General features: G+C 38.1%; 1 protein-coding gene across 5 annotated transcripts in view; it reads left to right on the top strand.

Annotated features, from left to right (window-relative positions):
- EPRS1 (glutamyl-prolyl-tRNA synthetase 1) overlaps positions 1 to 12,076 on the top strand; it is a 92,614-nt gene that overhangs the window by 8,609 nt on the left and 71,929 nt on the right. For all 5 annotated transcript variants that reach the window (XM_053308885.1, XM_053308900.1, XM_053308908.1 and 2 more), the window contains exons 3-9: positions 1,691 to 1,790; positions 2,891 to 3,047; positions 3,678 to 3,823; positions 5,042 to 5,136; positions 7,815 to 7,941; positions 9,701 to 9,893; positions 10,833 to 11,004. In XM_053308885.1, coding sequence (XP_053164860.1) covers positions 1,691 to 1,790; positions 2,891 to 3,047; positions 3,678 to 3,823; positions 5,042 to 5,136; positions 7,815 to 7,941; positions 9,701 to 9,893; positions 10,833 to 11,004 — 990 coding nt within the window. The remainder of the gene's footprint in view (positions 1 to 1,690; positions 1,791 to 2,890; positions 3,048 to 3,677; positions 3,824 to 5,041; positions 5,137 to 7,814; positions 7,942 to 9,700; positions 9,894 to 10,832; positions 11,005 to 12,076) is intronic.

The following is a 12,076-nucleotide window of genomic DNA, read 5'->3' on the forward strand; positions in this document are numbered from 1 at the left end:
TGCAGGAATTGACTTCAAATATCTCAGATTTGACTCTTGCAAATCTTGTGTGAGCTTTTGTTGTAAATTAAGGGTCAGAGTTTATCCCTGATGGATAGGAATTTAAGCCCAAATATATGCGAACATTTTCTAGGGACTGTCCATAGTCAGGGGTCCGACTGCTGCCTCTTGACTCCTAAATTCTTCCTCTTCCCCTAATTCTTCCTGTTGTCTGTCTGTCTTAGTCTCTGGGGAGGATCTTCAGAAGAATTTTAAGACCCTTCTATTCAGGCTGATTTTAGGAGGCCAGGATATCAATGGCAAATTGTTTTAAGCTCGATTTTAATTATAATTTTTATAGGGTCATATAGCATAGAGACTAATTGCCAATGAGCAATGGAACAGAGGTGTTTTGTTGCAAGGCTCTAAAACCACTCCACTAATTAGTGTGCCTACTTGCATTCTTTAATTTAACCAAAGTTGCTCCGTCACCTTAGGATTTCAGTTCTTGTAAGTTAAGATCCCCTTTGTACTAAGCTGCCTAGCCAAGAACTGTCTAACTTTTCTGTGACATCAGAGTAGCCAAACAGTGACAGCTGGAGAAGCAATGACACATCTGCCTGCAAAGCCACAGCCATTTGCAGTTACTGGAGTGTTAACATGATCTTATTTTATATTTGTATTCAAATGTTGTTACCTGCATCAAGGCTTCAGAATAGTTTGCAATATACATGTAAAACCATTTAAATTTTTTAACAATAATCTTATTTATTAAGAATAAATTTAAGGGTGCTTTTTCTTGTGATATCCTTTTCATTCAGAATCTTGAGAACTACCTTTTAGGAATAGCTGTTTGAAACCATAGGAAGCCACCTATTAGGAATAGAAGCCATTTGATCTTGCATCTTCTCTCTAAATTTATACTGCAAATAATTTCCACATGGGTTGATTTACAATTTTTAAGGAGATGACATTTTCCTGTTCTTTCTCTCTGTGTGTGTGATATCCATCAGTTTTAGGCTTAGTTTATTTGGGCAGGTCCTCTCTGATCTGTTCTATACAGCACCTAGCTTTTATGTACACAGTTATCGTCAATTGAATCAGTTTTGCAATTTGCATGTCAGTTTTTCGACTAATGGCATTTTCAGTGTAATTGGTTGCTATAACAAACTTACTTATAGCCTTGCGAACAAATGAGCTGTTCTCCCACTGCCTTTCTTCACATTAATAGTGGAGGTGGCTGGGTTGACTTTGGTGCATGTCTGCCTGTGAAGGGGGTAGGATTACCCCTTCCCCCATTACCCAGCATAGCTCAGCCTGTCTTTGTTCCAAGTAGATAATCTTATACACTGAGAATGAGGTCTTCAAGAATAAAGTTGTATTTTTAAAATTAGAAGTCCAGGAGGACATCTTCATTTTATCAACAGTATTGCTTGCTTTCTCATTAAAAATTGTTATACTTTCCTTAGTTTTTGTTCTTAAATATTGATTATTAGTGTGGTGTAAAGGTAAAGTGTGCTGTCAAGTCGATTTCGACTCCTGGCGCCAGTTATAAAACAGAGCACACCCATCTATTGATTTTATTGGTAGGATGCCCAATAATTCAGCTGGAAATACCTTGCTAGTTGCTCAGCTGCTTTTATAATCTATTCTGATACAATTATATTTCAAGTGCAGATAAACTCATGCATATTTCATTTTTTTAAAATAGTCAAGTTGCATTCACTGATGTGAATTCCATAGCTCGCTATCTGGCCAGAATTGCTACGTCTGCTGGCTTGTATGGATCTAATTTACTGGAGCATACTGAGGTAAGTATTATCTTCTATATTTGGTATTTCCTGGAACTGCATTTCTCCCATTTGAGAAAGCCCTTAAATGTTGCAACATTATATTTCATTATTTATCAGTCTTAGGTTTTATAATATAAACTTTTCTGATGCTTGTCCAGGTATCTGAGAACAGGGACTTTAGCTATAACTTCATCTTACTTGTAAAATCTCTTGATGGAAGAAGTTATTTTCCTGTCTTAAGTTTTGACATTATCATTTTCCTTCTGATAACTAGGAGTTTGCTCAATGGGTTTTCCAATGTTTTCTGCTTCATTCTAAAGTGTATAACCTTCTTCAGCAGCCCATAATGGGTTCTCAGAGTGGCTCAAAATAACTGTATTTACCTGAATCCAAGACTAGGTTTCTTCCAAGTTTTTTGATATAAGAAATCAGGAGGTTGTCTTAATTTCAGAGTCCTGTTCCTTTTGGGTAAATGCAGATATAACCTGTATTTAACCTACATTTTAAGAGGATTGTCTTAAATTCAGAGTCATCTATGATTCGGGTAAATATGGTATTAAAAAGGAGAAATTGCATAGTCTTGAATAAGACAGGTGCTGGTTAAATTTTGTATGACGTGGCAGTCATTACTCTTCACCTAAGATTGTCAAGCATTTAATTGGAGGATTGAATAAGATAAAAACTGTTCCAGTTTAGATATGTGGAAATCTTAGTTTCAGATGCACAAGTATTCTTGCTCCTTAATGAACAATGCTACTTTGGAAGCAGGGGCTAATTTTCCATCTCCTGTTAAGTGTATCTTCTATGCATGGAAAGCCCTTTGCTAGACTGGGGCATCAAATTTGTTATTGCAAAAAATGATATGAAGATAGGCCCAGGGAAGATAGAACTGGAAAGAAACTCGCTCTTTAAACTTTCCTAAGACTTTTTTAAAAAATGTGATAATTTGTTCAAATATGTGTTTGAAAAATTAGTTGCATAATATCGATTTCATAATACCTCTAGTAATTAATTTTTTCCTGGTGACAGTGAAGGTGAGTTTTCATTGTCTGTTATCAACAATTTTATCTAACTTAAGATGATTTCTTTTGAAATATTTTCAATTTCCTTTTTCAAAGATTGATCATTGGCTGGAATTTGGCACCACAAAGCTGTCCACTTCAGCCTGCTTTGCTTCAGCAGTTCAAGAGCTAAATCACTCCCTTTCTCTGAGGACCTACTTGGTTGGAAACTCTTTGAGTCTTGCAGATTTCATTATCTGGGCAACACTAAAAGGTACAAGAACATAGTAAATATCCTAATCAGTTGCATGTTAATAACTCATCAGTTCACACAACTGATTTTATGTTTTGAAGTTAAAAGCCGCAGGTTGAGTTACTTTTAATTCTGTGCTTATTTTTGTCAGTTAGTAAATTTAGTACAAGCAACAAATATTTTTCCTCCCCATAGGAGATGTGCTATATTTTCCATGAACAAAATATTTTAATATATTTGTCAAAAGGTTGATGATGTTATACTTTGAATGGCTTTTCTTGTTGCCTTTTTGTCAGTGAATAGTCTTATAACGTATATGTGCACATCTAAGATTATATATATTTCCCCTTTCAAAAAGGCAGGTGATGTTTTGGAAGACCTGTAGTGACTTCCCCTATTTGTTTGGAAGTACCGAGTGACTTCCCCCATTTCTTCATCCCAGTTGGGATAATAAAATTAAAGCCTTGAATTATATTTTTCTGGCAGTAGTTTCCCTAGAGTTCTTTTACTAAGAGTGGTTTCTCTAGAATTTTTTCATAAGAGCTTCAAATATAAATCTGTTCTGCTATTTGCTGTGAGTCGTGTCAGTAATCTACTGTATCAGATTGCATGCTTTCTAGTGTTTAATTAAATACATCTATTTTCCAATAGGCAACAATGCATGGCAAGAGCAGTTACTTCAGGGTAATGCTCCTGTTCACATAAAACGCTGGTACAACTTTCTTGAGGCACAAGGCATTTTTCAATCAGTAGGTGCCAGATGGACTGCGGGAGCTGCTATTCCAAAAGCTAAAGTGGTATGTGTTTTGCTGATTAGGCATCTGTGGCTCAGATTCAGTCAAAATCCTGGCTGCAGGTGGTTTTATCTGCAAAGTGCTGAATTAAAAGGTCATCGTGCTCTGCTGTGTAACTAAGAATTATGGGGACATATGAGATCTGAATCAGCAGTGTTGTTAGTAAAGAAAATAGGTGAATATAGTTGGGAATGGGATATTGCAGTGGTTAGTTGCCCTGTATGTAGGTATGTTTTTACAAATAGTTGTGATCTATAAAATAAAAAGCATCCTGATTATAAGTTACATTAACAGGTAAGTTTGTTTATTGCTGCAAACTACCTAGAGACTTTGGTAATGGGCAGTATACAAATATGTCACATAAATAAATAAGCAATAACAAACTGTTGGGTTATGAAGTAGGAACAGTAGTGTAATACTTTATTAGGCCCAGCTAAAATATCACAAAATGGTAAGCAAGCTTTGAGTCCACCAGAACTCTTCTTCAGGCCAGGTGTTAAACAAAATAAAGCGAAGAAGAAGAAGAGGAGGAGGGTGGAAAGAAGAAAAAGATAATCCTGAAATATTTCCTCTTCCTAATGAATCCACACCGCTACTGTGCGCGTGTGTGTGTGAATAATTATATAAACTGATATTTGGTGTAATGCTCAAAATTCAATACAAAATAAAGTTAAAGAAACAAACATGCTAAGTTTTACATTGATTTATTGAGATGCAGGTGTTAACTCAGGGCCAGGCTGACCTGGCCCATCCATGAGGTAAACTGAAGTCATTACCTTAGGTGGTGGAATTGAGCTGGCCACCAGTTGCCCTCATTTCTTCTATGCTGATTTTACGAAGGAGGAGAGGGATGGCGTGGAAGAGGAAGCTGAGGAGAGGAGATGGTGGGGAGACATTCTGGCCTTCCACTGTTCTCTCCTCCACTTCCTCTTCCGCTCTACTCACCTCCTCCTTTTCACATTCAGTGTGGGAGGAGTGACTCTTAACACCTCTTGGCATCTTAGGCTGCCCCTGAATTAATTGATATAAGGGTGTACTCTAATAAGCTTGTCTGATTTCGGTTTATGTCTCTACTCCATATTAGTAGGACAACATTGTGGCCATTGTACTTCTGTGGAGCTAAATACAGTTCCTTTCAGATAATTATTTAACAACTTGGTTGTTAGTCATTCTTCACAAAAGCATTTCTCTGTTTAATAATGTTGTTGTTTTGATTTTAAGGCAGCAGATAAGAAACAAGATGTTGGGAAATTTGTGGAGCTCCCTGGTGCAGAAATGGGAAAGGTCATTGTTAGATTTCCTCCTGAGGCAAGCGGGTAAGGTGATCTGTTCTTTTAGGGACTTTTGAACCTACATTCCTTCACAAAATGAAAGATAGATGATAAATTAAATAATGGAATTAAAATATCTTTATAGATTCTAGGAAGATTTATCTTGTAGAGTCTAGAAAGATTTCTAAAAATTACTTAAATTACTTTTAATTTCCCTCCCCTTTCGTATAAAATGGCTTCTAGCGGATTAAAGCCTTTGTCGCAGAGCAAGCTCACGTGAGGGAAAGAAATGTTGAATTATCCCTGCTGAGCTTTCTGGCTAGGCTTCTCCTAAAAACTCTTCTGTATTATTGGTAGGTTCAAAAAGCTGCTGCTGCCACCCCTTATCGACAGAGCTTGAACCTCCCTGGGCTTGGGATGGAATCCCAGGGAAAACTCTCTTGATTGTGCTCTTGGACAAGTACAAAAATCTGCTATGTGCAAGCCTACACGTGGTGAAAAAAACTGGTAGTTGCTGAATGTCTGAGGATGTGTTTGCACCAGAGAAAATCCCCCTTCGTCGTCCCCGCTTTCCCCCCGAGTTGAAAACCAACTCGGAGAGGCTTGTAAAAAGAAAAGACTTTTAAAAACCCAGTTTTATCCACTTACTACAGACTGCTTCCATCTGAGGCTTCTAGCATTCTTAGATACAGTTAAGCATACTTAGTAGTATTACAAAAATAGGTTGTCTTAATGCACATTTAAATGTTTATATAGTCTTCTGCAACACCCTAGGTATAATGGACATAGGCTAGTGTTTCTTATTTTATTTACATTGCAGGTAATCAATACTAGAGCAGTACCAGGGATATACAAAGCACACAGCAAACAAACAGAAAATCTAACACAAATCTGATTTAACAAACTTTTCTCTAAACTAAACTTCCCAAAACCAAAGCCCAGGCTTCTTTTTCTTGAACTCACCAAACTCTGGGGGAGAATTCAAGTCCCTGTAGTTCTATCTTCCAAGTGCTGCAGTTATCCTCCTGCAGCCATCCTCCATGCCCACATGTGTTCTTTTGAACAAAGGACTCCCTTCTTCCTGCCAACAGCTCTCTAGGTCCCACCCACCTGGTGTGCTGATTGGTTGAGCCTTGGATTTCACCAGTCTGTCAGTCAAGACAGGGTACACTTCTGGTTAACCTTTAGAGGGAGGCGTGGCTGATCACTAGACAACTCATATTTTAGATGCAGTTTTCTGGCTGCAAACATAGTGTTGAGCATGAAGGAAGATGAAATTTGGTTTTTTTCCAAGTTCGTTGATGTTAGAAACTAGGGGGTTGTTTTAAATTCAGAGTACTCTTCCTTTAGGGCAAATACAGATATAATCTGGATTTAATCTGAATTTTTAAAGGGAGTCATCTTAAATTTAGTGGGTGTTAGATTCAGTGGCATTCTGACTAATGAAATGTGTATGTATGGAGAGAGTGGGAGGACAGGTCAGTGACATGTTTCCAGTCTTGCAGAGTGCTTCCAGAGAGTGCATAGTACTCTGAACTCTAAGGTCTTTTGCCCAGCAGCATGCAAGGCCGGGGGCGGGGGGGACTAGAGGAGTTGTGTGAGGGCTTCCGGTGTGTCCTTGCAGCCCCTCAACATGCATGCGCTTCATTACTTAGAATGTCAGCCAGTGGCCCATTCTGTACTAAGAAGCTGAAGTATTGGGTAAAATTAATTCTGTTAATTCATTTCTCAATGAAAAAGGCTAATATTATTTTATGATGCTTTGGGTCTTTAGTACTGTTTTGTTCGTTTATTTATTAGAAAATATGTGTATTCAGAGTATTTGTGTTTTTATCTGTGAAAGTTTTTTAGTTGTAGTTTTTAATATATAGACTTGTATACAAATACAACAGGGCTTTCCTGCCCTTCTTCCCTCTGCAGACCCTTGCGTCAGCAGAAATTCCTGAATGGTGTGCACAGTACTGCAGAGGGCTACTGCTGAGGATGTCTGTAGAATTTGGGGGGGGGGGCGGCTCCTGCCCATTCCCATCCCCCTGCCCATGGAGGGCTTCCACTTGTACTAGGGTCTCTTTGAATTCAAGACATAGTTAATATATGTATACATCTGAACAGTATTTCCTATTGCATTTTTACCAGTACCACATGTATAATGGCACTTCCATTGTTGTCATGATCTAGCAATGTAATGGTTTCTGTCAGATTAATTATCAGATGTTATGATGGACATATAACTTGATTGTGTTTTTTAAATCAAGTTTTTGATGTTTTTAAAATCATGTTTTTAAAATCATGTTTTTAAAATCATGTTTTTAAAATCATGTTTTTAAAATCATGTTTTTAAAATCATGTTTTTAAAATCATTTTTTAAAAAATCATTTTTTAAAAAACCATTCTTTGCCCTACTTGCAATTGATTTCAAATCAATCAACAATTGATTTCAAAGATGAAAGTGGACAGATGATACGTACTGAATGAACTCTTGCAAAAAGTAATTGAGTTCCACTGCTAGCAATGCTATCAAGTTGTGACTGAAACCTAAATGATCTTGAGGGTTTATATTTATATTAAGAAATACAATATACTGCATTTATGCTCAATATTATCTCAGGGGATTACTGCTTATATCCCCTCATTTCTTTTATGTCCTATTTTTAACACATTCATTCCCCCCCCCCATCCAAAGCATGAAATTATTTTGTTCTCTTCAATGGTTTTGTTTCCAGATACTTGCACATTGGTCATGCTAAAGCTGCTCTGCTGAATCAGCACTACCAGGTCAACTTCAAGGGTAAACTGATAATGAGATTTGATGATACAAATCCAGAAAAAGAAAAAGAAGACTTTGAAAAGGTATAGCAAGATCACTGTGAAAGCCATTCATTGATAATGATAGTGCAGCACTCAAATAAGACAGATACCTCATTCTGGGTCTCTAGCTGTTTAATTTCTACACAGTTCTGTTAACTAGCGGGGTGGGGGGAGAAGTATTTTACTATGTAGGATTCAGAATAACTATGTCATTTTTGCCATTCACACATGTGCTTGCTGAAGAAACAACTTGACAAAAACAATATATTTATGATCGCTCCATTGCAATTTATAATTAATTGCTGACATCCAAACTAAGTTTCTCAATAGTACTACTCAGAAGTTACTCTAAAGGACTACTAATTTCAATACGATTTCTGTGGAATAATTTAGTCAGGATGTCAGCCAGCATTTTTTAATACTATTAATTTCAAGAGCTGTTAACTTCAGTGTCAACAAAGCATAGTTTCCAAAGAATTTCCTAGCATACGTATATGTTATGAAGAAAAATCAAAGGGGAATCCAAAGTGAATTTATCAATATAATTCATACCAATTATAGGGTTAGGGTTCAATTGATACGGTTCATTGTACACCCTTGCATTTCAAACCACTGTCTTTGAGTTTGGCTATAATGGGGAACTGAATGATAAAAACTGAAAACAAATGCTTTCATTCTCCTCTTCTTGCATGCAAACGAGGAAGATAAGACATGGGCAGGCTAAGCTGGCTGATTGATGGATGGGAAGGATCAATGTCATTGACCCTATCCATGTGGTTTTTGCCTTTTGGATGTTACAGTGGTAGTATGGGATGGAACCACACAAAAGCTGTTCCCACACTGCTGCAATAACATTTGAAGAGATCCACAGAAGTCTTATGTGGCTTGCATTGATAAGTATCAAACATTAAAACTACAACTCCCATCATAATTTAATAAATAACCTCCCATAAATTGTGGCTAGGGATGATGGGAGTTGTAGTTCAACAACAACTGGAGTGCCAAAGGTTGCCTGACATAATCTAAACCCTCTTCTGTGTAAAGTAAGTCTTGTTAAAACATTGCTGGGAGATGAGATCCTTGACTCTCAACCCAATGTTTTAATTATTAGTTAAGAAGTTAAGACCTTTCTTTTGAGTGACCAGCTTCACTTTTTCTTGAAGAATCTAAGGACAAAGTTATTGTCCTTATTATTGTTATTATTATTATTAATTTGATTTCTATACCGCCTTTCCAAAAATGGCTCAGGGCGATTTAGACAGAGAAATAACAAATAAATAAGATGGATTCCTGTCACCAAAGGGCTCACAATCTAAAAAGAAACATAAGATAGACACTAGCAACAGTCACTGGAGGTACTGTGCTGGGAGTGGATAGGATCAGTTACTCTCCCCCTGCTCAATGAAGGGAATCACCATGTTAAAAGGTGCCTCTTTACCAAGGTAGCAGTGGTTAGTTGCCACATCAGTTGCTACATCAACTGGGGTTAGTTGCTACATCAGTTGCCACTTTTTCTTCATTTAGTTGCAGTGCTTTCAGATTGTACATGAGGACTAAGTTCTCTCCTATTTACAAAACAGTACTTCAGAATTTCTTATTGTCTTCTGACAACTGTGTAGGGCACTCCTATCTATGTTTATTCAGAAGAAAGTTCCACTGTTCATTAGGGTTCACTTCCAAGTAAATATGCATAGAATTGCAGCCTAAGCATTTGAAAACCAAAAGAAATTTGGCACAGGGATGATTTGGGTTTCAGAGTCTTTTGACAAATAATTTTTATACAACACAAATGAATTTGCAGGTTATCCTGGAAGATGTTGCTATGCTGCACATAAAACCAGATCAATTTACATATACATCTGATCATTTTGAAACTATAATGAAATATGCTGAGAAGCTCATTCAGGATGGAAAGGCTTATGTAGATGACACGCCCGCAGAACAAATGAAAATGGAGCGAGAACAGAGAATAGAGTCGAAGCACAGAAATAACTGTAAGATGTTTTATCTAGTTTCCTGCTCTTTTGTTTTTTTGCTTTGTTAATGAAATCTCTCTGAAGTGTATTAATTGGCTCATCAAACGTGGGATTGCAAATAATGTAGAAGCCTTCAGATATTGTGATTAGAAATAATGTGTACTGAGACAGTTTTACACAATGGCCTCAGTAAGTCATTGTATAAAATTGCCTGGGTGCTCATCACTTCCAGCATTAGTATTAATGTTGTAGCTTGCATAGAATAGTGACAAGTTATCCTTGAAGAATGAGATATCATTCCACTGACATGGATTCTGAGATGTAATTTGGAGGGGCTCATATTTTTCATGCAGAAGGTCTACATCTCTGGAAAAATGGATTTTGGAAAGCAAGACTAGGAAGGACCTCTCCCAGCGACCCTGAAGAGACTTTGCCAGTCAGAGCAGAAATCATGATCTAGATCTAGATGAACCCATGATCTGATTTAGTATAAAAAAGCTTTATATTGTGGTCTTACTGAGACAGGAATCTCATTATGTGTAACATGACATGTACACATATGGTGCTGCATAGAAATACGTTTTTGTATTATTTTGATCAGGAAAGACCTTAAAGAAAACTCATGACAGACACTGTCCCAAAGCATGACACTTCTTGGTCTGCTTTCTGATGTAATGGTTACCATTTTTGATTTGTGGTTGCCATAGCTTTTCTTTTTCCTCACAAGTAATGCCTACCCATGTGTGGCATACTGGGGGAAAGTCAAGGCACCACAGGAAAATGCAGTTAAATTGAAACAAAAGAGAAGAACAGTTCTTGTATTTAAAACAAATGCCAAATTAGACTTCTACATATATATTTTGATGATTTTAATATTTGACAATTAATGGTGCAGCACAGTATCAGATCTGGGTTGTTAAGATACATTATTTGAAATAAATGTTTGCATTTTAACAGCTGTTGCCAAGAACCTGCAAATGTGGGAGGAAATGAAAAAGGGAACAGAATATGGACAGACGTGCTGTCTACGAGCAAAAATTGACATGAGCAGTAATAATGGGTGTATGAGGGACCCGACTCTTTATCGTTGCAAAAACCAGCCACACCCACGTACTGGGAATAAATACAAGTATGTTCTGTTGAGGAAGAAGTTCCTTAGATTGTTTTCTACTCTTATTTTCTTTTCGGTAGGCAAGGCCATAGCCAGTTGTCCTCTAGGAACATTACACTGGCTGACATACTGAGGCTTTTCTCACGGTCTGCTAAAATCGGGCTAAGGGAGCCTAGCCCGATTTTGCCAGACCGTGAGAACCACCGGGCTTGCAGGCGAGCCCATTTCTCCTAAGCAGGTCACCCGCTTAACTACCTCAACTCTAAGCCCAGGTTAGCGGAGCGAGCACTCCGCTAACCCGGGCTTTTGGATCATGTGTTGCTGCAGCAATTCACAAGGAGACCCCCGACCAGGAGGCTAAAAAGCAGTCTCCCGGCTCAGGGGTCTCTCCGGGGGCCATACAGCCCCTGCTGGCGCCATGACAGAGCTGGCAGTCGTGTGGGTAGCTGATCTGGCCACCCAGAGCTGAAGCAGGGATCATCTGTGTGGAGAGCGGGCTAAGCAAACCCCATTATAGCGGGTCTCACCGATTGTGAGACCCGCCTCACTGACTAACAAAGCACTTGCAGAAGTATATTGGGCAAATGCAACGTTGTTGCACTAACTACTTGTGTTCATTCTGGAGCTTGCATTCCAGATTAACAATGCACAACTGTAAGCATGCTTGAAGGGAATTTGCAAAAGGGTGCAGCAGTGCAATTCTGCAAATCCCTGCTTTTTAGCAAAACTGTGTGATGTTTTTGCTTGTCATGCAAGTGCTTCATTAGGATGTCAGCTACTGTTTTTGAGACTTTCAAGCCCTTATTCTTGTATCATTTGAATCTGCCCTATGTAGTAAGTATCTACAGAGGTGTATGCTATTGCGAATCAAATGGTACAAAATAAAACAGAAAGCAGTTAAGAACCTCAGGGCCTATTCTCTGTCTACAGTGATGTTAGGAATGGGCCTCAGGCTCTTATATTCTCATCCATTTGGTAGGGAGGAAATATTTGTGGACCTGAGGTTAAGTGCTGTCCTCCCACTGATCCACCCCTGTGTAGAGATGTGCCCAGAACCATCGCCATCTGTTTTGAAGGTGGGGGGGAGGAT

This window comes from Hemicordylus capensis, chromosome 1, assembly GCF_027244095.1.
Source record: "Hemicordylus capensis ecotype Gifberg chromosome 1, rHemCap1.1.pri, whole genome shotgun sequence".
NCBI classification, from domain to species: Eukaryota; Metazoa; Chordata; class Lepidosauria; order Squamata; family Cordylidae; genus Hemicordylus; species Hemicordylus capensis.